The sequence below is a fragment of the Oryctolagus cuniculus genome, chromosome 17 (genome assembly GCF_051225735.1).
Source record: "Oryctolagus cuniculus isolate XC-2025 breed Fujian yellow rabbit chromosome 17, ASM5122573v1, whole genome shotgun sequence".
In the NCBI taxonomy this organism is placed as follows: Eukaryota; Metazoa; Chordata; class Mammalia; order Lagomorpha; family Leporidae; genus Oryctolagus; species Oryctolagus cuniculus.
The window spans coordinates 45,845,807-45,867,131 of NC_142883.1; the positions used below are offsets into that span (position 1 = coordinate 45,845,807).

Genomic DNA, 21,325 nt, shown 5'->3' on the forward strand with positions numbered 1-21,325 from the left:
GCAGAATGGAGGGGACGTGTTTGTATTTTTCTCACCAAGGACAGCAAAATCTTCATACACTGTAAGTGAAACAAAAATAAGAAGACTTAGAGCAGAAAGAATGCAGAGTGGCTAGGGCCTCAGGATGTGGAGAACAATGTGGGAGCGAGTGCCCTGAACACTCTCTTCACTTCGTATATCCCATAATGGGTGCAGAATGCCAACGGATGCAGATAAGAAAAGCCCAAAGGAAATTCTTCTCTGTCCAAAGGACCAGGAAATAAGTAGCCTAGCAAGACAGCATACTAAAAGTTGTAACAGTAATATTGCACTACTCCAGACAAATGCCACAGAAAAAAACCTGCTGCCAGCAGAGGCTGAGTGCGGAGCCTAGACTGCCTCGGCCGCCGCCAGGCCCTCAGCCTGGGTGGTGCCAAGGACAGCAAAGCTGGGGGGCCAGGGCTCCTCAGCTGCCCAATGATAACAAGATCTCTGGGTTTCAAATACATAAATACAATCTCTAGAACAAAACGACTGAAGGGAATTCTTGAAACAGAAAGGAAATGATCGAAAAGGAACCTTGTTGGGCTGGCGCTGTGGCATAATGGGTTAAGCCACCGTCTGCAAAGCCAGCATCCCATATGAGCACTGCTTTGTGTCCTGGCTGCTCCATTTGTAATCCAGCTCCCTGCTAACGAGCCTGGGAAAGCAGTGGAACATGGCTCAGGTGCTTGGGCCCTTGTCACTCACGTGAGAGACCAGGAAGAAGCTCCTGGCTCCTGAATTCAGATCAACCCCAGCTCCAGCTACTGCGGCCATTTGGGGAGTGGACCAATGGATGGAAGACCTCTGCCTCTTTCTATCTCTTCCTCTCTGTCTGTAATTCTTTCAAATAAATAAATACATAAATATTAAAAAGAAAAGGAAACTGGAGACATGTGGAAGAACAAACAATGGAAAGCATAAAATATAGGTAAACTGAGTAGGCTTTCGTCTGCCCCAGAATTCTGTAAATTGCGTTTGACAGTTAACAATTACAACTATGTCTGGTGGTTCTCGCCGGGTGTCGAGGAAATACTAGAGGCATTATTAATAGGCAGGGGGAACGTCACAGGTGGTTTCTACACTTGACCAGAGCCGGAACAAGGTCGGTACGAGTAGCTGTAAGGGTGGGTTTGGATGAGAGCCCGTGTGAGCAGTTAGCAAGCACTCTCTGCACAGGAAAGAGGGCTGAGACTCTGAGCGAGCCGCCAGCGGGGAGAAGGCTCACGCCAGAGAGACTGCGTGGCGGAGCACAGGATCCTGAGGGATGGGCTTCGGGGAGAAAAGTCTCTGTCTCCAAGAAAGGAAGAGGCCGGCTGAAGATACACAGCTGAGAGTTGAGGGAAATGGAGGGAGTTCTGTGTGAGGGCGGCTCTCTGAGAGAAGGGAGAAGTCCACAGGAGGGAGATGAGCACGGCTTGGGGCCTGGAAAGCGAGTCTGAGCACCCGAACACCGACACTCTGCGAATTTCAGGAACTCAAGTTTTCAGTCCCGTGACTCAAAAACTGCGAGATCCCGAGTGGGCCACCAGGTGGCGGGCTCTGGGAGGTTCTTGTATCCCATCGGCCTCGGCGCCCAGAGCGGAAGAAGGCGTGGAGGGGACTCTCTGGCTCGCACCGTGTCTACTCTCCTATCCCGACTGACGTTGGACAACAAAGATGGCGGCAGGAACCAGCAATTACTGGGAAGGTGAGGGCGAGGCCTCCGGGTGGGTCCTGTGAGGGGCAGGGGACTGAGGGAGGGCGCGTCTTGGGGGAGGTAGCAGAGGAAAGAGCCAGATCTCCGGAGGGGCCGAGCTGGGGGCGGGACCTGCGCCGCGGGAGCCCTGGGGGCCTGCGGACTGAGGAGACCCAACGGTCCGGCTGACTCCGCGGGCTGAATGGGACCTGGGGCAGGGGTTGGCGCCGGGGACGGAGCCGTCATGGCGGGGCGGAGGGGCCCCCAGCGCCAGGTGTGATCCGGCCTTACGGGTGGTGGAACCAGGAGCTGCCGTGTGCAGTCGGGAGCTGAGCGTCGAGCGAGGAAACGCCGAGCCCGGAGGCTGGAGGAGTCGGCGCCTTGGAGTTGAGGGCACTGTTAGAAGACTGAGTGGGGAACGAGAAAGGAGGAACTTGTCAGTCCCAGTGCCCAGGGGGATGAGGGCAGGGCGGCCTCTGCCGGGTCCGCACGGCAGCTTCCGTCTGGGACTTGGAGTTGGAGGCAGAGAGAGTAACTTTGCTTTCCGCTCCGGCGTCTAGGATCAGTTTTCTTACAGAAGAGAAAGTTGAGAGAGCCTTTGCGAGTTGTGACTACATTGGCGGTACCTCTTGCACCAAAGAAAAGCTTGTGACTTGACAGCTGTGTTTATTCACTTCCTGAAACTATGGTCCGATAAAGTGAAGTCACTCACAGCGCAGAGCAGAGCTTTGCGCTCGACAGGGATCAGAGAAGCTCAGCTTTCCCTGTCGCTCGTCTTCACATAGACTGAGAACCCGCCCTCCGAATCCCGTTCCCCTTTTGCACTGTTGCCTGTTGCTACGCCCCGAAGCGTGTAGAAATCAGTGTTGCCACTGCCAGCCACTTGGTCCAAGAAACTCAGTTTTAAGTTCGCTCTTTCTTGCCTTTCTTACTTGTTTGTCGTTGTTGTTTGTGGGTTTGTTTTTACTGGGGTGAGGACACAGGGTGGGGAAGGGTGCCCGTCTTTCAGAACGCTTTTACTTGATTTTTTTTTTTTTATTGGAGAAGACAATCACTAAAACTACAGACAGGTGTGCTGTATTTGAAATAATGCGGACTAGCTAGAAGAATTTTAAAATTATGTACAAATGGCTACTGATACCTGTAATACTGGTCAGTAGGCTCTGGTTTTTGGAAGCACCATACTGTACTATTTATAGCAGCTCATTATTCACAACCTACTCTGTGCCAGGTGCTTTAGGTGAAGGTAAGGGTTGAAAAAACAGAAAGCTGAGATTCATAGGCCAAGGAGATGGCCAGTAAATCCGAGCCAGTGAGTACCTGAGCTGAGATTTGAACTGGGGTTTGGTCCCTGGCTTATATGCTCCACCATATTGTTCTTCCTACTTCTGGTTGCAGAGTGTATTGAAAAATATGTTTTGTATCCCTTATCCCTGGAAAAAGATATTCTTATACCATTCTTTCGTTTGAGAGTATTTCAGAAAGTTTGTGGGAAAATGGAATTAAAAGTTTTTGGTGGGGTGGATGTCGGGGCATGGCGGTTAAGCCTGCATCCCATATCAGAGTACCTGGGTTTGAGTCCCAACTCCGCTTCCTACCAGTGTACACTCTGGGAGGCAGCTGACAGTAGCTTGACTGCTTGGGTTCCTGGCTTTGACCTGGCTCCATCCCAGCTGTTGGCGCATTTGGAGAGTAAACCAGTGGGTGGCAGTACTCCCCCCGACTTCTGCCTCTTTCAAATAAAACTTTAAGAATTTGTTTTGGAATCCATGCATATGCCAGGTCTTCAAAATGTTTGTGGGCACCTTTTGCCTAGCAGTTCTGACTCCTCCATCCAAATGCCTGGATTCAATGCTGGGGTTCTTTCCTACTCCAGCTTCCTGCTGCTGCAGGCCCTGGGAGGCAGCAGTGATGGCACAAGTAATTGGATTCATGGCACTTAGGTGGGGGGTCTGGATGGAGTTTCTTGCTCTCAGCTTCTGCTTGGCCCAGCCCAGGATCTTGCAGATATTTGGGGCATGAACCAGCAAATGGAGCCCTCTACTTCCCTGTCTCTCTCTTGCTCACTCTGTCTCACTCATGGGTGTGCACATGCACATTCTCTCTGCCTCTCAAATTTAAAGGAAAAAAAATTAAAAAAAAAATTTTTTTTTTATTTTTTTGACAGGCAGAGTTAGAGAGAGAAAGGTCTTCCTGGCTGGCGCCGTGGCTCAATAGGCTAATCCTCCACCTAGCGGCGCCGGCACACCGGGTTCTAGTCCCGGTCAGGGCGCCAGATTCTTTCCCGGTTGCCCCTCTTCCAGGCCAGCTCTCTGCTGTGGCCTGGGAAGGCAGTGGAGAGGATGGCCCAAGTGCTTGGGCCCTGCACCCCATGGGAGACCAGGAGAAGCACCTGGCTCCTGCCTTCGGATCGGCGCGGTGCACCGGCCGCAGCGTGCCAGCCGTGGTGGTCACTGGAGGGTTAACCAACGGCAAAAGGAAGACCTTTCTCTCTCTCTCTCTCACTATCCACTCTGCCTGTCAAAAAAAAAAAAAAAAAAAAGGAAAGAAGGTCTTCCTTTTTCTGTTGGTTCACCTCCCAAGCGGCCGCTACGACTGGTGCGCTGTGCTGATCCGAAGCCAGGAGCCAGGTGCTTCCTCCTGGTCTCCCATGCAGGTGCAGGGCCCAAGCACTTGGGCCATCCTCCACTGCACTCCTGGGCCACAGCAGAGAGCTGGCCTGGAAGAAGGGCAACTGGGACAGAACCAGCACCCCAACCGGGACTAGAACCCAGGGTGCCGGCACTGCAGGTGGAGGATTAGCCTAGTGAGCCACAGCACCGGTCAGGAGAAAAAATTTTAAGTTTGTGAAAATGCATATTATGAAAACTATGCATGGGGGCCGGCGCTGTAGCATAGCAAGTAAAGCCACCGTCTGCAGTGGCAGCATCCCATATGGGCACCGGTTTGAACCCAGCTGCTCCACTTCCGATCCAGCTCTCTGCTGTGGCCCTGGGAAACCAGTAAAAGATGGCCCAAGTCCTTGGGCCCCTGCACCTGGATGGGAGACCCGGAAGAAGCTCCTGGCTCTGGCTTCGGATTGGCGCAGCTCCGGCCCTTGCGGCCAACTAGGAATTGAACCATCAGATGGAAGATCTCTCTCTCTCTCTCTCTCTCTGCCTCTCCTTCTCTCTGTGTAACTCTGACTTTCAAGTAAATAAATAAATCTTTAAAAAAGAACTTAACGTTTTGATTTCTGGCTTGTATTTGATCTTACTGATAGCATATTTTTTATTATTACTTTGAGCCTCTCGATTCTTTAGATGAGTTTATTAAAAAGCAGATTTTAATTCTTGTAATGATAATTTATTTTGTTTTCATTTTACTATTATTAAAATAATTTCTTTTTTCAGAAGATTTATTTATTTATTTATTTGAAAGAGTAACACAGAGAGAGAGGTCCTCCATCCGCTGGTTCACTCCCCAGTTGGCTGCAACAGCTGGAGCTGTGCTGATCTGAAGCCAGGAGATTTTTCCAGGTCTCCCATGTGGGTGCAGGGGCCCAAGGACCTGGACCATCTTCTACTGCATTCCTAGGCCACAGCAGAGAGCCGGATCGGATGTGGAGCAGCCAGGACCCAAACCAGCACCCATATGGGATGCTGGTACCACAGGCTTTGGCCTTACCTGCTACACCACAGTGCCAGCCTCAAAAGAATTTTTTAAGCCTAATAATGCTTTGGAACATAAAAAGACAGCAAAAATCCCTGTCAAAAGCAAACTCTTATAAATTTAGCTGGCAAATTGATATATTAATTGTAAACTCTGTTCAGTTTCTTTGTAATTTGTATTCTCATTTTTCTCTGAGTTACAGAAATTGAGTTATTGGTATAGAAATAATTTCAGGGCTGTTAGAACAACATTTGTTGTCTAGCTGTCTTTGGAATAAATCTGCCTCTTTTATTGCTATTTGGTTTCTTGCTCCATCCATCTGAAGTTGAAAAAAAGTATGACTAATTTACTTTCCTGGATAAGTCTTCAGTTTTCTCTTTTATGGGGGGGGAGGGTCTAGATCAGTATCTCCTCATTTTTCACAGTTTGCTTTCTTCACAGTAGCCTTGTGCTGGGCAGGTGTTTGGCTCAGCAGTTAAGTCACCACTTGGGAAGCTCATATCAGAGTCAGGTTCCTGTCCCAGCTCCACTTCTGAGTCCAGCTTCCTGCTAATGCATGCGCTGGGAGGCAGCTGGTGATGGCTCAAGTAATTGGATCCCTGCCAAACACAGGGGAGACTTGGATTGTGCTCTAGGCTCCTGGCTTCTGCCTGGATCGGCCCCGGGTGTTGCAAGCATTTGAGGAATAAGCAAGTGACTGGAAGATTTCTCTCTGCCTTTCAAATATTTTTTTAAAAAAAGGAGTAGTGTTGTGATTTTCATGTCTGTTGATGGTCTGTTGGGGTCTAATTATTTGCTCTTATGAATTTGTTTAAGATCTCAGGAAGCAGGCGAGACAGCTGGAAAATGAACTTGACCTGAAGCTAGTTTCCTTCAGTAAACTGTGTACAAGTTACAGTCACAGCAGTGCCCGAGATGGAAGACGCGACAGGTATAGGTACTACCAGATTCTCTTATGCCTTAAACTGTATAATGTTTTTAAAGCATTCAAAGTTAAACTAAAATATACAACCTCTGTAACTTGGTCTATTCAACTTTTCATGTTTCTTTTTCTCTGTTGCTTTATTTTTCTATATTTCTATATTTCTCTATTGCTTTATTTTTGTGACTTACTAAATTCTTTCTAATTCTTTTTTTTTTTTTTTTTAAGATTTATTTATATATTTGAAACTCAGAGTTACGCAGAGAGAGAAAGAGAGGTCTTCCATCTGTTGGCGCACTCTCCAACTGGCCACAGCAGCTGGAACTGTGGCTATCCAAAGCCAGGAGCCAGGAGTTTCTTCCCGGTCTCCCACACAGGTGCAGGGGCCGAGGGCCTGGGCCATCCTCTACTGCTTTCTCAGGCCATAGCAGAGAGCTGGATGGGAAGTGGAACAGCTGGGTCTCTAAGTGGCGCCCATATGGGATGCCAGAACTTCAGGCCAGGGCGTTAACCTCTGCACCACAGCGCCAGCCCCAGTTCTTCCTAATTCTTGGGACAGTATTTATTTGGAATCCTTAGACAAAGATTGTGACAGTGTTGGGGAGACTGCTAGGACTTAAGAATGAGTTTGTATCAAAAACAAGAATTTGTAGTACAGCTAGTGTAAAAAATTTGACTGATTTACCCACATCATATTTCTTGTTTTCTAATTGCTAAATAGATCTGAGGAGGTGCCCCAATGCAAAGTATTCCTGCTGTTCTACTGTTTATTCTATTAGACTCTAATGCAGTGTGCAGCCTCAAATTGTTGAAGCTATTTTTAATTTGGGTACTTTTTGGAGAAATCAAGTTATTACCATATTGAATATATGGAAACTGTGTTATCTTTGAATCCTATGCTCATTTTTAGTCAAACTTTTAAAATTGGGAAATATTTAAGACACTTAGAAAATAATAAGGAAGAATATAATGAACCCCCAGTACCTATCTCCCAGTTTAAACAGTGATCATTATCAATTCAGTTGAACCCCTTGTGATGTCCAGCATTCTTTCTCTTTATAATCATATATTTTTTACTATCTGTGTTTATATTTCTAAGCAATTCATGGTATTCTGTTATTGTTACATAATTTGCAACTTGCATTTTTGTTTAATATTATCTTTTTAGATTCAGCTATGGATCTGTAACTGGTATATGCATTTGCTGTATATGGTGGTATACTGTATATGTAGCTTAAACAGTTGATGGATGGATGTTGTTTCTCATTCTTGCTAATTAGCAATAAAAATAATTTTAAAAGCTGACAGAGAGACTGGCGCCATGGCTCAATAGGCTAATCCTCCGCCTGCGGCGCTGGCACCCCGGGTTCTAGTACTGGTCGGGGCACCAGATTCTGTCTCGGTTGCTCCTCTTCCAGTCCAGCTCTCTGCTGTGGCCCGGGAGGGCAGTGGAGGATGGCCCAAGTGCTTGGGCCCTGCACCCGCATGGGAAACCAGGAGAAGCACCTGGCTCCTGGCTTCGGATCAGCGCGGTGCGCCAGCCACAGTGGCCACTGGGGGGTGAACCAACGGCAAAGGAAGCTCTCTCTGTCTTTCTCTCTCACTAACTCTGCCTGTCAAAAAAAAAAAAAGCTGACAGAATATTCATCATATCTCAGGTACTGTTCTAAGAGATTTATGTAAATCCTGCTGGAAATATTTTTTTTTAAAGATTTATTTATTTATTTGAAAGTCAGAGCTACGCAGAGAGTATCTTCCATCGATGGTTCACTCCCCAGATGGCCGCAACGGCCGGAGCTGTGCCGATCTGAAGCCAGGAGTCAGGAGCTTCTTCCGGTTCTCCCACATGGGTGCAGGGGCCCAAGGACTTGGGCCATCTTCTACTGCTTTCCCAGGCCATAGCAGAGAGCTGGACAGGAAGCGGAGCAGCCGGGACTGGAACTGGCGCCCATATGGGATGCCGGCGCTTTTAGGCCAGGGCGTTAACCCACTGCACCACCACTCCGGCCCCTGCTGGAAATATTTTAAACAGAATGTTCCTATATTCCTAGCAGTGAAATTCCTGGTATCAAAGTTGTTAGTTGTTAATCTACTCTTACTTAACATGCTTTTCCAAAGGTTAGTAATATGTGAGGTATTTTTCAGCTAATTATAAAGACAACAAAAGCTCAGCTTGGATTTGAACCAAGGTCTTTCCACTTCCAGAACACACATTCTAAATCCTACTGTATTCATGTTCCAACAAAAGGCTCATATCCACACTGTAGCCAAAGTATTGTTTCTTTTTTTTTTTTTTTTTTTTTTTTTTTTGCTGCTTTGAACTTTATTTGCGAAAACCAGAATATTGTTTCTTTTAGTAAGGGTACATTGCTTGTAAAGAGCAGAGCCAACGTGTTTACCCTAGGACCTAAAGTTGAATTATCAACATGTAATATAGATTTTATAGCAGTGTGTTGCTTTGGGTTTACCTTTATATACCAAGTGAAAAGAATCTGGACTGTTCCTTTATATGACTTTTTTTTTTTTTTAAAGATTTATTTATTTTGTTTGAAAGTCAGAGTTACACAGAGAGAAGGAGAGGAGAGAGAGAGAGAGGGAGGTCTTTCATCCGATGGTTCTCTCTCCAATTGGCTGCCGCGTTGGAGCTGTGCTGATCCGAAGCCAGGAGCCAGGAGCCTCCTCTGGGTCTCCCACGCGGGTGCAGGGGCCCAAAGACTTGTGCCATCCTCTACTGCTTTCCCAGGCCATGGCAGAGAGCTGGATTGGAAGTGGAACAGTCTGGACTTGAACCGGCACCCATATGGGATGCCAGCTCTGCAGGTGGCAGCTTTACTTGCTATGCCACAGCGCTGGTCCCAAGCTGCTCATTTATTAGTGCATACCATCTGGGGCCTGAGGAGAGTTAGTGGTTTTTCAGAAGAGGCAAAAGAAACTTTTCAGACATGTGGTTTTCTAATTTGAATCTGGGGCCAGCATTGTGGTATAGTGGGTAAAGCCATCTCCTGCAGTGCCGGCATCCCATATGGGTGCCAGTTTGATTCCTGGCTGTTCTACTTCCGGTCAAGCTCTCTGCTATGGCCTGGAAAGCAATGGAAGATGGCCCAAGTCCTTGGGCCCCTGCACCCATATGGGAGACCTGGAAGAGGCTCCTGGCTGTCTGTGTTTTAGCCAATTCCTGATTATTCAGTAACTGGTTATCTGATCTGTGGATTGTTTAAATTTAAGTCTAATGAGGGCTGGTGCCGTGGCTCACTTGGTTAATCCTCCACTTGCAGCGCCGGCATCCCATATAGGCACTAGGTTCTAGTCCCTGCTCCCCCTCTTCCAGTCCAGCTCTCTGCTGTGGCCCTGGAGGGCAGTGGAGGATGGCCCAAGTGCTTGGGCTCCTGCACCTGCATGGAGACCAGGAAGAAGCACCTGGCTCCTGGCTTCAGATTGGTGCAGCGCCAGCTGCAGCACCAGCCATAGTGCTGGCCGTAGCGGCCATTTGGGGAGTAAACCAACAAAGGAAGACCTTTCTCTCTGTCTCTCTCTCACTGTCTAACTCTGCCTGTCAAATTAAAAAAAAAAAAAAAAAGTCTAATGAACCATAACTTCTTTGGGGTAGAATTTTTAAGATTATTCCTTGTAGACCCTGTAGCATAATACATTGTATAACTCCTCTTACATGCTGTATTTCTTAGTGCTACAGTTTCATTTCACATAATTTGTTCTCAGATTCAAAATTGGGCATTGCCATTAGATTAAGTTAATTTCTATCATTTGGGAAACTGTAAACAAGCATTTGGAATTTCTTTACATTATTAGAGATTGGAGCTATTGCTTGGGAGAGCTTGTATTTGATGATATTTTATGCTGAAATAAAATACTCAGTAATCATTATAGGAGAACTTCTATAAAAATAATTTCTGATTTTTATGTCTCAGGGATTCTATTTGACCTCTTTAAGAATTCTTTATTGTTTTAAGTATATTTTAAAGGACTATGTGAGTAATGGATTCCCTTTCATTGAACTTCTCTAGTTCTGACACAACACCCCTTTTAAACGGATCAAGTCAAGACAGAATGTTTGAAACAATGGCCATTGAGATTGAACAGCTTTTGGCAAGAGTAAGTGCTTTCTGTTGAATTACTCTTTTGCTAGTATCTGTATACTTGTTAGATATGATCCAGGATTATGTTAATGCAGACATGTTTATTGAAAGCACCCATTTGTTCAAGATATGTGTCTCACCAGGCCACTCGAATTTCAGTGAGAGCCATTCCCATGTTGTATGGGTGTTGTTCTAGCAATTAGGGAATGAGGAGGAAATGCCGAATCCTTACCTATTGTCTTGTGTGGTGTTTCTGCTGTCAGCCAAAAGAGCATATAGACAGTTTTCTGTTAGCTGTCATTAGTGCTTTCTAAATTATTTTTGTTTTCTTCTTTCTTTCTAGCTTACAGGAGTGAATGATAAAATGGCAGAATATACCAATAGTGCAGGTGTACCCTCATTGAATGCAGCTCTGATGCACACACTACAGCGACACAGAGACATATTGCAGGTAATATCTTGGGCTTGAGACTTGGGCAAGAGGTTTTTTTTTCTATATTGCTGAATAGGATGTGTACTCATGTATTTTAAAGAGCAAAGAGAGGGGGCCGGTGCTGTGGCATAGTGGGTAAAGCTGCTGCCTGCAATGCGGGCATCCCATATGGGAGCCGGTTTGAGTCATAGCTGCTCTACTTCTGGTCCAGCTCTCTGCTATGGCCTGAGAAAGCAGTAGAGGATGGCCCAAGTCCTTGGACCCCTGTACCTGCATGGGAGACCGGGAGAAAACTCCTGGCTCCTGGCTTCGGATCAGCACAGCTCTGGCCTCTGTGGCCAGTTGGGTAGTGAACCAGCAGATGGAATACCCCCCACCCTCCTCTCTCTTTCTTTTTCTCTCCCTCTCCCTCTTCCCCTCCTCCCCCTCTCGGCTCTCTCACTCTCTTTCTCCGCCTCTCCTTCTCTCTTTGTGTAACTCTTTCAAATAAATAAATAAATATTCAAAACCAAAAAAAAGAGAAAAATCATCTGAGAAGATAAATGCCTTGCTATAGAAATGTCTTATTTTACTTTTGTCAGCATTACAAAATTCTGAAAATGTCTAGTAGGTCTTGTATTTTCCTGATGAATTGAATAATACCCATCACTGAGTAAATGGAAGATATAGCCAATTATGACAGTGCAATAACCAGTGGTCATGCATAATAGGCAATATCTACTGGTTAGAGTGTTGTTTCTTCAGAGCCTCATGAAAATAATTTACTATATTTAGTATACTAAATTTATACCAATAAAACTAAACTTTTTTTTTAAGATTTATATATTTGAAAGTCAGAATTACAAAGAGAGAGGGAGAGATTTTCCAACCTCTGGTTCATTCCCCAGTTGGGTGCAGTAGCCAGGGCTGAGCCAGGAACTTCACCTGGGTCTCCCCACAGGGGTGGCAGGGATGGCACTTAGGCCATCTTCTGCTGTTTGGCCTTGTGGTTAAGATGTCAGTTAAGACTCATGCGTCCTGTGCCAGAGTGACTGAGTTCCTCTCTGCCTCCTGTCTCATCTTCCTGCTAATACAGACCCAGGAAGCAGCACATGTTGACTCAAGTACTTGGGTTCCTGCCACCATGTGGGAAACCACATTGAGTTCTGGGCTCTGAGCTTTGACCTGGTCCTGACTTAGCTATTTGCTGGCATTTGGGGAGCAAACTAGAGAATGGAAAATCAGTATCTCTGTCTTGCTTACTCTCTCTCTCTCTTTCCCTCTCTCTCTCTCTCCCTCTCCCCTTCAAGTAAAATTTCTTTAAAAAAACTGTTAAGGGGACAGCGCTGTGGCGTAGCCAGTAAAGCTGCCACCTGCAATGCTGGCATCCCATATGGGCGCCAGTTTGAGTCCTGGCCGATCCACTTCCGATCCAGCTCTCTGCTATGGCCTAGGAAAGCAGTGGAATGGGCCCCTAAACCCTTGTGGGAGACACAGAAGAAGCTCCTGGCTCCTGGCTTCAATTGGCGCAGCTCTGGCCATTGCAGCCAATTGGGAAGTAAGCCAACGGATGGAAGACCTTTCTCTTTCTCTCTCCTTCTGTATGTAACTATGACTTTCAAATAAATAAATAAATCTCTAAAAAAAAAAAACCTTAAAAACTAGAATAAAGATAGTTTGATTCTTGAGAAAAAAAAAGCTTTCAATATAGTACAATAAACAATTCATGGATAGATGCAAATATGCATGGAAATTTAGTTTCTGATAAGGTTTGTGTTTTAAATCGGTGGGATGAAGTGAAATTATAAACAGACTGTAACAATTGACTAATTGGGGGATATGAGTGATAGCAATTTCAGTCTCTATTTCAGTTCTCATACCCAGAATATATTCCAAGTGGATTAAAAATTTTAATGTTGAAAAAGAAACCATTGGAAGTTCAGAGTAATGCATGAATGAAATTTATTAGTTTTAGGCCGGCGCCGCGGCTCACTAGGCTAATCCTCCGCCTAGCGGCGCCGGCACACCGGGTTCTAGCACCGGTTGGGGCACCGGATTCTGTCCCGGTTGCCCCTCTTGCAGGCCAGCCCTCTGCTGTGGCCAGGGAGTGCAGTGGAGGATGGCTCAAGTGCTTGGGCCCTGTACTCCATGGGAGACCAGAATAAGTACCTGGCTCCTGCCATCAGATCAGCGCGGTGCGCTGGCCGCAGCGCGCTGGCCACGGTGGCCATTGGAGGGTGAACCAATGGTAAAAGGAAGACCTTTCTCTCTGTCTCTCTCTCTCACTGTCCACTCTGCCTGTCAAAAAAAAATTATTAATTTTTGAGTGGTACAGGGCAAGACCTAATTCAAGAAACTTCTAGGCCGGCGCCACGGCTCACTAGGCTAATCCTCCACCTTGCGGTGCCGGCACACCGGGTTCTAGTCCTGGTCGGGGCGCCGGATTCTGTCCCGGTTGCCCCTCTTCCAGGCCAGCTCTCTGCTGTGGCCAGGGAGTGCAGTGGAGGATGGCCCAAGTGCTTGGGCCCTGCACCCCATGGGAGACCAGGAGAAGCACCTGGCTCCTGCCATCGGATCAGCACAGTGTGCCGGCCGTGGTGGCCATTGGAGGGTGAACCAATGGCAAAGGAAGACCTTTCTCTCTGTCTCTCTCTCACTATCCACTCTGCCTGTCAAAAAAAAAAAAAAAAAGAAAAGAAAACTTATAAATGGGCAAATTCACAAAATATACAGAGAAATTAACAGAAAAAGTTTAATATGAAAATGGACAAAGAATTTGAACTTCCTTACAAAAAAAGAATGACCAAAATCTCATTTTATTTCACCTATGACATTTTTTTATTTATTTATTTTAAGATTTTATTTATTTGGAGATAGAATTACAGGAGAGAGGGACAGACAGAAAGAGAGGTCTTCCGTCTTATGGTTCACTCCCCAAATGGCCGCAGAGGCTGGAGCTGGGTCAATCTGAAGCCAGAAGCTTCTTCTAGGTCTCCCATGAGGGTTCAGGGGCCCAAGCACTTGGGCCATCTTCTACTGCTTTCCCAGGACATAGCAAGGAGCTAGATAGGAAGAGAGCAGCTAGGACTCGAACCAGTGCCCATATGGGATGCTGGTGCTACAAGGAGGAGGATTAGCCCACTACACCACAGCACTGACCCCAAGAATGACCAAAATCATAAAAAGATGTTTAGCCATATTCTCTAATAAAAATATAGAAATTGACATGATTTTTACTGGTCAGATTAGTAAGTATTGAAACTTATCTCCCATTACTGGCAAAATTATACACGAGACACTTGTATGTTATTGTTGGGAACATAAATTGGTGCAGGGTTGAAGAAAAGGGTACAGTAAAATAAATATGAAAGACTATTGCAGCTGAAACTTTTTTTTTTTTAATTTATTTGAGAGAGCGAGCACATCCATCCCTGGGTTCAGTCCTCCAAATGCCTTCAACAGCCAGTGCAGGGCTGGGCTTGGCCAAGGGTGAGAGTTGGGAACTCAAGCCGAGTCTACTACATGGGTGGCAGGAACCCAACTACTGGCGTCTTAACCACTAGGCTCAAAACCCTCCCTGCAGTTTTTTGTTGCTGTTAAGATTGAGTTGTTTGAGGGCTGGCGCTGTGGCATAGTAGGCTAAGCCTCTGCCTGCAGCGCCAGCATCCCATATGGGCGCCAGTTCATGTCCCAGCTGCTCCACTTCCAGTCCAGCCCTCTGCTCATGGCCTGGGAAAGCAGTGGAGGATGGCCCAAGTGCTTGGTCCCCCACACCCATGTTGGGGACGGAGGAAGCTCCTGGCTCAGCTCCAGCCGTTGTAGCCATTTGGAAAGTAGACCAGCAGATGGAAGACCTTTCTGCCTCTCAAAGAAATACATAAAATCTTTAAAAAAAAAGGGGGGGGGCGGTTATTTATTTGAAAGGCAAAGTAACAAAAACAAAAATACAAGGACACAATAGCCAGGTCTGGCCCTGTCTGAAGCCAGGAACCTAGAACTCCATCCTGGTCTCCCATGTGGGTGGCAGAAGCCCAAGTACTTGGGCCATCTTCTGCCTTCCCAGGTGCATTAGCAGGGAGCTGGATTGAAAGTAGAGTAGATGAGACTTGAATGAGTGCTTTCGTATGGGATGCTGGTGTAGCAAACAGCTGCTTCACCCGTTGCTCTACATGCATGCCTCTGCGGCATTTTTTAATAGCAAAAAAAATTAAAATTAAAATTTTATCAGGGAATTTATTAAATTAATGTTCTTTTCCATATTCTCCCCAGGATCATGGTTATTTTTGTTTTTAGAAGGTTAACATGTACTTTGTGAGAGATTTTGAACTTTATCTGCTTTTCTGAATTTTAAAAACAATATTCCTTAAATCTTTTTAAAATAGCCATATAAAAATAAAATATATAATGATTGTTTTGTTCTTTACAGTTCTCTGTTCTTTTGATTAATTTAGGAATTGACTGTCTGGGAACAGTTAATTCTCTGAAAGAATGAGATTTTGAAAATAAGCCCATGGATGTACAATTGAATAGAAAGAGCCTCCCAACTTTTATCCTAGGCTGTTTTAATCATTTTATCTTAGATTTTTTTCCAATTCTATCTCATAAGAAAAAGCCGCTGGAAGATCGGAGCACAGAAATTTTAAATGAAACTGATAACCCGTGAATTATTTTCATTTGAAAGAAGTTAGTCACTCTTGAGGAAAGTAACTATAAAGTTATTTTCACCTTTTGGTAATTTGATTTCTTAAATAGCAGTTTTCTTGATAGACATTCACAACATGATAACTGATGCATAACTGATTCAATCAAATGGAAATAGTAGTGCATAACTAGCTTATGTTGAGATTGGATATTGGTTTATTGCAGGATTATACGCATGAATTCCATAAAACGAAAGCAAATTTTGTAGCAATACGGGAAAGGGAGAATCTCATGGGATCAGTGCGAAAGGATATTGAGTAAGTTACCTTTTATATTTTGTAGAACATTCAGATTTAGCTTTAGAATGTGTCTGTGATTAATTTCAAATGAGTTGGAAAACCATGATTTAGATTTCAGAATCTCTAATTCCCATTTCATTGTCTTTGAACATTACAGCAACAACATGGTCCTAATCTACATTGTATCAGTCTTATCTCCTGACTTCTGTCAACCCTGACTTTACTGTCTTAGTTCAAAGTTCAACTTAGATGATCTCTTCATGAATTCTTCTCTGATTTCTTACCGCCCACCCTAAGAATTACATTATCAATAACTGAAGCTTTCTATGTCTCACTTCCTGATTATTATATATCTCCTGCCCATTAATTATATTTTCAGGTAGCTATTATCATAGCATTACCTATTTTTTTGAAATCTTGAAACCTTCCCAGATTTAATGCATTCTCATAGCCTCACATGAAATTATTTAAGGACTGCTAACATTTTTGTACTGATATCATTCCTGATGTCATTTGGGGAGCTGAGTGAACCAGCAGATGGAAGATAATTCCCTCCTTTTCCCTCTCCCCTGTACCTGTCTCTCTGCCTTTCAAATAAAAAATTAGAGAAACATTCATATTTCTTTATATCATTCTTAGTGGGAAGTGGAAAAGATTACGTATTTTAATTGTTCATTCAAAACCATGAAGCCACTCAATTTGTCTACTTTATCATTGGAATTAGTCACTTAATATGATTTTGCGGTATCTGTTCTTAACTTTTCTCTGTATTCTAGGTCATATAAAAGTGGGTCTGGAGTCAACAACAGAAGAACTGAACTGTTTTTGAAAGAACATGATCACCTTCGAAAGTAAGTATTTAGTGTTCGTGCACCATTTTTCCCTGTTTCCTAATTTACTTACTTACCTACAAAACATCTTGTGCTTTTTATTATACCAAGTACCCTGTCAATTATAGTTCATTTTATTCTTCCAAATATCCAATTTGATAGAACTAGAATTGCAGCTGCTCAACTGGAATTAGGAAAAAAGACTGTGCTGTTAATTCTTTGTCATTTAATTGTTAACTGAAATTTTTTTTAAGATTTGTTTATTTGAAAGTAAGAGAGAGAGAGAGAGAGAGAGAGAGAGAGCTTCCATCTACTGATTCACTCCACCAAATGACCACAGTGGTCATAGCTGGGCCAGACCAAAGCCCGGAGCCAAGAGCTTCATCTGAGTCTTCTGTCTTTTGCTGCTTTCCCAGGCACATTAGCAGGGAGCTGAATCAAAATGGAGCAGCAGAGCCAGCATTATGGTACAGTAGGTTAATCCTATGCCTGTGGTGCCAGCATCCCATATGGGCGCCAGTTCTAGTCCCAGCTATTCCTCTTCTGATCCAGCTCTCTGCTATGGCCTGCATCTTCATGAGCAGTAGAAGATGGCCCAAGCACTTGGGCTCCTGCACCTGCATGAAAAGAAGCTCCTGGCTCCTGGCTTTGGATTGGCCTATTACTGGCTGTTGTCATTTGAGGAGTGAACTAATGGATGGATGACCTTTCTCTCTCTCTCCCTCCCTCTCACTGTCTGTAATTCTACCTCTCAAATATATAAAATAAAAACTTAAAAAAAAGTGGAGCATGGGCTGGCGCCACGGCTCAATAGGCTAATCCTCCACCCGCGGCGCTGGCACCCCGGGTTCTAGTCCCAGTCGGGGCACCAGATTCTGTCCCGGTTGTTCCTCTTCCAGTCCAGCTCTCTGCTGTGGCCCAGGAGGGCAGTGGAGGATGGCCCAAGTCCTTGGGCCCTGCACCTGCATGGGAGACCAGGAGGAAGCACCTGGCTTCTGGCTTCGGATCAGCGTGGTGCGCCGGCTGCAGCGTCCATTTGGGGAGTGAACCAACAGAAGGAAGACCTTTCTCCTCTCTCTCTCTCACTGTCTAACTCTGCCTGTCAAAAAAAAAAAAAAAAAAAAAAAAGTGGAGCAGCCAGGACTCAAATTGGTGCCCATATGGGATGCCAGGTGTCACAGGTGGCAGCTTTGCCCTCGTGCCATAGTGCCAGTCCCCAGAAATGTTTTCTTACTACGTTAGTGTGTTTTTCTTTTATCAAGTCTATTGCTTTGTACTTTTGTGCACTATTATAGATTATTAGTAATAATAATACTGATGAAGACTTAGGTTTGAATGGCCTGTTAACACTTATATGGAAAGAAGCTTTATAAAGGATACTTAGACCATGTGTCAAAAATATTTTTTTAAAGGTGTATTTATTTATTTGAAAGGCAGAGAGAGAGGAGAAGTCTTCCATCCGCTTGTTCACTCCCCAAATGGCCACAACAGCCAGAGCTGGGCTGATCCGAAGCCAGGAGCCCAGAGCTTCTTCCTGGTCTCCCACATGGGTGTAGGGGCCCAAGGACTTGAGCCATTCTCTGCTGCTTTCCCATGCCACAACAGAGAGCTAGATTAGAAGTGGAGCAGCTGGGACTCCAACCGGTACCCATATGGGATGCTACCACTGCAAGCAGCAGCTTTACCCACTACACCACAGCACCAGCCCCCCATGTATCAAAATTTTTTTGATGTTTTATTTTCAAAAATATCAGAGTAAAACACCTGAGAACTTGGATGTGCTATTCATTTTAAAACAAATCATCATACTCTATTCCTGCTTCATCTGTTTTTCTCCTAAATGTACTCTTTTCTTTGTTTTTCTCTTTTTTTGTTGTAGAACTTAAGGACCAGAAAATTATTTATCTCTGAACTCAGCTTGTAAACAGTCGAGCAGCTTTTCTATCTATGATAATTAAATGTTAGGAATTACATTAGTATTTGCTACTCACTGTCGAATGTTAATCATAATAGCTTAATGTTCCATTCAATTTATTTTTCTTTAAAGATCATAACTTGAAATATAAGCTGTTGAAATCAAAACACTGAATAATCAAGATCTTTTTAGAAACTTGGATGCCTTAGTGTTAAACAGTTACACATGTTTTTTCTTAATCTGTTGCTAGTTACAGAGTGACACAAGGGGGCAGTCTCTCCTGCAGTATGCGTACTTTATAGTCATTCTTGGCTTTCATCATGATTTTTGTATTTGATAAAAAATATCATAAACAGAATTTTGCATTTACCCAAAACTATGTTACTATATTTTAAGGGTATGGAGTAATTTAAGGGCTAATAAAAGATTACATCAGTGTTTTTGCTTTTATTGCCTCAAATTAAGGAGAAATATAGCAGTTTATTTTTTTATTTGTATCTCATAAATACAACATAAGAAACATGGTAATTCTTCCCACCATACACACCCTCCCACCCACTCTCCCACTCCTCTTCTCCCTCCCTCTCCTGTTTAGTCTTAGAAAGAAAGAAAAAAGAAAAAAACTAAAAACTATTCCTCAACAGTCTAGACAAGGGCTGTTCAATGTTACTGCTTCTCAGAGGTGATTTCATTTTTTTAATCCTCCCTTCCTCTTTTCCCTTCTGTCCTTTCCCTTCTTTCCTTTCAGAAACTTGATTATCTTTAAAGAACCCAAGAATGATACATTTTTACAAGCTCTTAGACATACTGTAACTTATGAGACATAAAACTGTCCATTTAATACACTAAAAGGAAGTGATTCTTTATAAAAATCTTTATAAAAAAGATTTATTTATTTATTTGAAAGAGTTACACAGAGAGAGAAGGAGAGGCAGAAGAAGAGAGAGAGAGAGAAAGAGAGAGAGAGAGAGATCCTCCATCCAATAGTTCACTCCCCAATTGGCTGCAATGGCCGGAGCTGCGCCAGTCCAAAGCCAGGAGCCAGGAACCATCTTCCACTGCTGTCCTGGATGCTTCATTAGCAGGAGGCTGAATCAGAAGTAGAGCAGCTGGATCTCGAACTGTTGATCTCAAACTGTTGCGCATATGGAATGCCTGCATGGCAGGTGGCAGCTTAACTCACTACACTACGCCACAATGCTGGCCCTCACTATTGTTCATTTTGCATAGGAAAAAATGAAACAGTGCAAGTAATGCATATTTAATAAATTTGTTTAGGGTTATAAAAATGTTCAAATTGGAAATCAAAAGATTTTTTTATGTTTTTGATTAAAGTATAGTGTCTCAGACATTTTATAGATACTTTATATTTTTCCTTTTAGCCTTGTGAATAAATTTGTTCATTCTGTACGCAGAGTTACTGAAGCAGGATAAAGTTGAATGTAATGAGTTCTGAAGAATTAGAGGAATTGTGAGACTGAAAGCAAGGCCTTAGCAACTGATCTCGGTATTAGAACACAAAGCTTCCAGATACCTTTTTAAATAATTGATCGTGGGGGCAGAAAGACATTTCACATAGCTTACAGATGGTTAAGATGCTGGCATCGCAAATCAAAGTGCCTGAGTTTAATGCCTGGCTCTGGCTCCTGACTCTGGCTTCCTGCTAATGCCTCCCTGGGAGGCAGCCTTCGTGGCTAAAGTAATTGGGTTCTTCTCACTTGTGTTGAAGCCTGTGTTGAATTTTCCACCGTATCCCACCCCCACCATTGTGGGCATTCAGGGAGTGAACCAGCAGATAACTGCTTCTGTCTGTCTGTCTGTCTGTCTTTCTCTACCTGCCTCTCAAACTAATAAAAACAATTTTAATCTGTATTTTTGTGTAAATTACAAATATTTGCTGTATAATAAAATTATGGAATATTATGTTGACAAAATAACAAACTTTTTCTGTTTTTTTTTTGTCCTTGTTTTTTAAAGATTTATTAATTTATTTGAAAATCAAGAGTTACAGAGAGGACAGACAGATCTCCCATCTGCTGGTTCACTCCCCTGATGACCACAGAATGGTCAAAGTGCTTAGGCCTCTGTCACCCAGATGGAGTATGATGGTTTTGGCTTCAGCCTGGCTGGGCCCTGCCATTGCGGCCATTTGGATAGTGAACCAGTGAATGGAAGCTCAATTTCATTATATTCTCTCTCTCTTTCTCTCTCTCTCTCTCTCTTTCCCCAACTGCCTTTCAAGTAAATAAATACCTAAAAGATTTAAATAAATTATGTATATAGAGTCTGTAATATTTTTTACTTATCAACAAATTGTGGGCCTTCTCATGTTATTTGATAGTTTTGGTTTTTGAGTCATGTAGTGCCTATATTCCATAATTTAGGTAAACTATAAGTCATATAAGCATTTCACTAATGTTGGCCTTTGGATTATTTTTATTTTTTACTATTCTAACTAGTGAATTTTTTACAGATATGTATCCATAATTATTTCCTTAAAATAGTTTAGTTTACTAGAATTAGAATTGCAGGATCACAAAATATAATAATTTTAAAATTTTTTGGGCTGGCGCCGCGGCTCACTAGGCTAATCCTCCGCCTAGCGGCGCCGGCACACCGGGTTCTAGTCCCGGTAGGGGCGCCGGATTCTGTCCCGGTTGCCCCTCTTCCAGGCCAGCCCTCTGCTGTGGCCAGGGAGTGCAGTGGAGGATGGCCCAGGTGCTTGGGCCCTGCACCCCATGGGAGACCAGGAAAAGCACCTGGCTCCTGGCTCCTGCCATCGGATCAGCGCGGTGCGCCGGCCGCAGCGCGCCGGCCGCGGCGGCCATTGGAGGGTGAACCAACGGCAAAAGGAAGACCTTT

The 21,325-nt window shown here is 44.2% G+C and overlaps 1 protein-coding gene across 19 annotated transcripts in view; it reads left to right on the forward strand.

Moving 5' to 3' along the window:
- Positions 1 to 1,659: 1,659 nt before the first annotated feature.
- The window catches only part of GOSR1 (golgi SNAP receptor complex member 1), a 50,023-nt gene continuing 30,357 nt past the window's right edge, over positions 1,660 to 21,325 (forward strand). For 7 of the 19 annotated variants that reach the window (XM_008270949.5, XM_008270945.5, XM_008270948.5 and 4 more), the window contains exons 1-6: positions 1,660 to 1,711; positions 6,167 to 6,287; positions 10,295 to 10,382; positions 10,710 to 10,817; positions 15,645 to 15,736; positions 16,495 to 16,569. In XM_008270949.5, coding sequence (XP_008269171.1) covers positions 1,681 to 1,711; positions 6,167 to 6,287; positions 10,295 to 10,382; positions 10,710 to 10,817; positions 15,645 to 15,736; positions 16,495 to 16,569 — 515 coding nt within the window. In that variant the 5' untranslated portion in view covers positions 1,660 to 1,680. Of the gene's footprint in view, positions 1,731 to 6,166; positions 6,288 to 10,294; positions 10,383 to 10,709; positions 10,818 to 15,644; positions 15,737 to 16,494; positions 16,570 to 21,325 lie in introns of all 19 variants that reach the window. The other 12 variants (XM_002718900.6, XM_070061166.2, XM_089317552.1 and 9 more) reach the window with 4 other exon arrangements.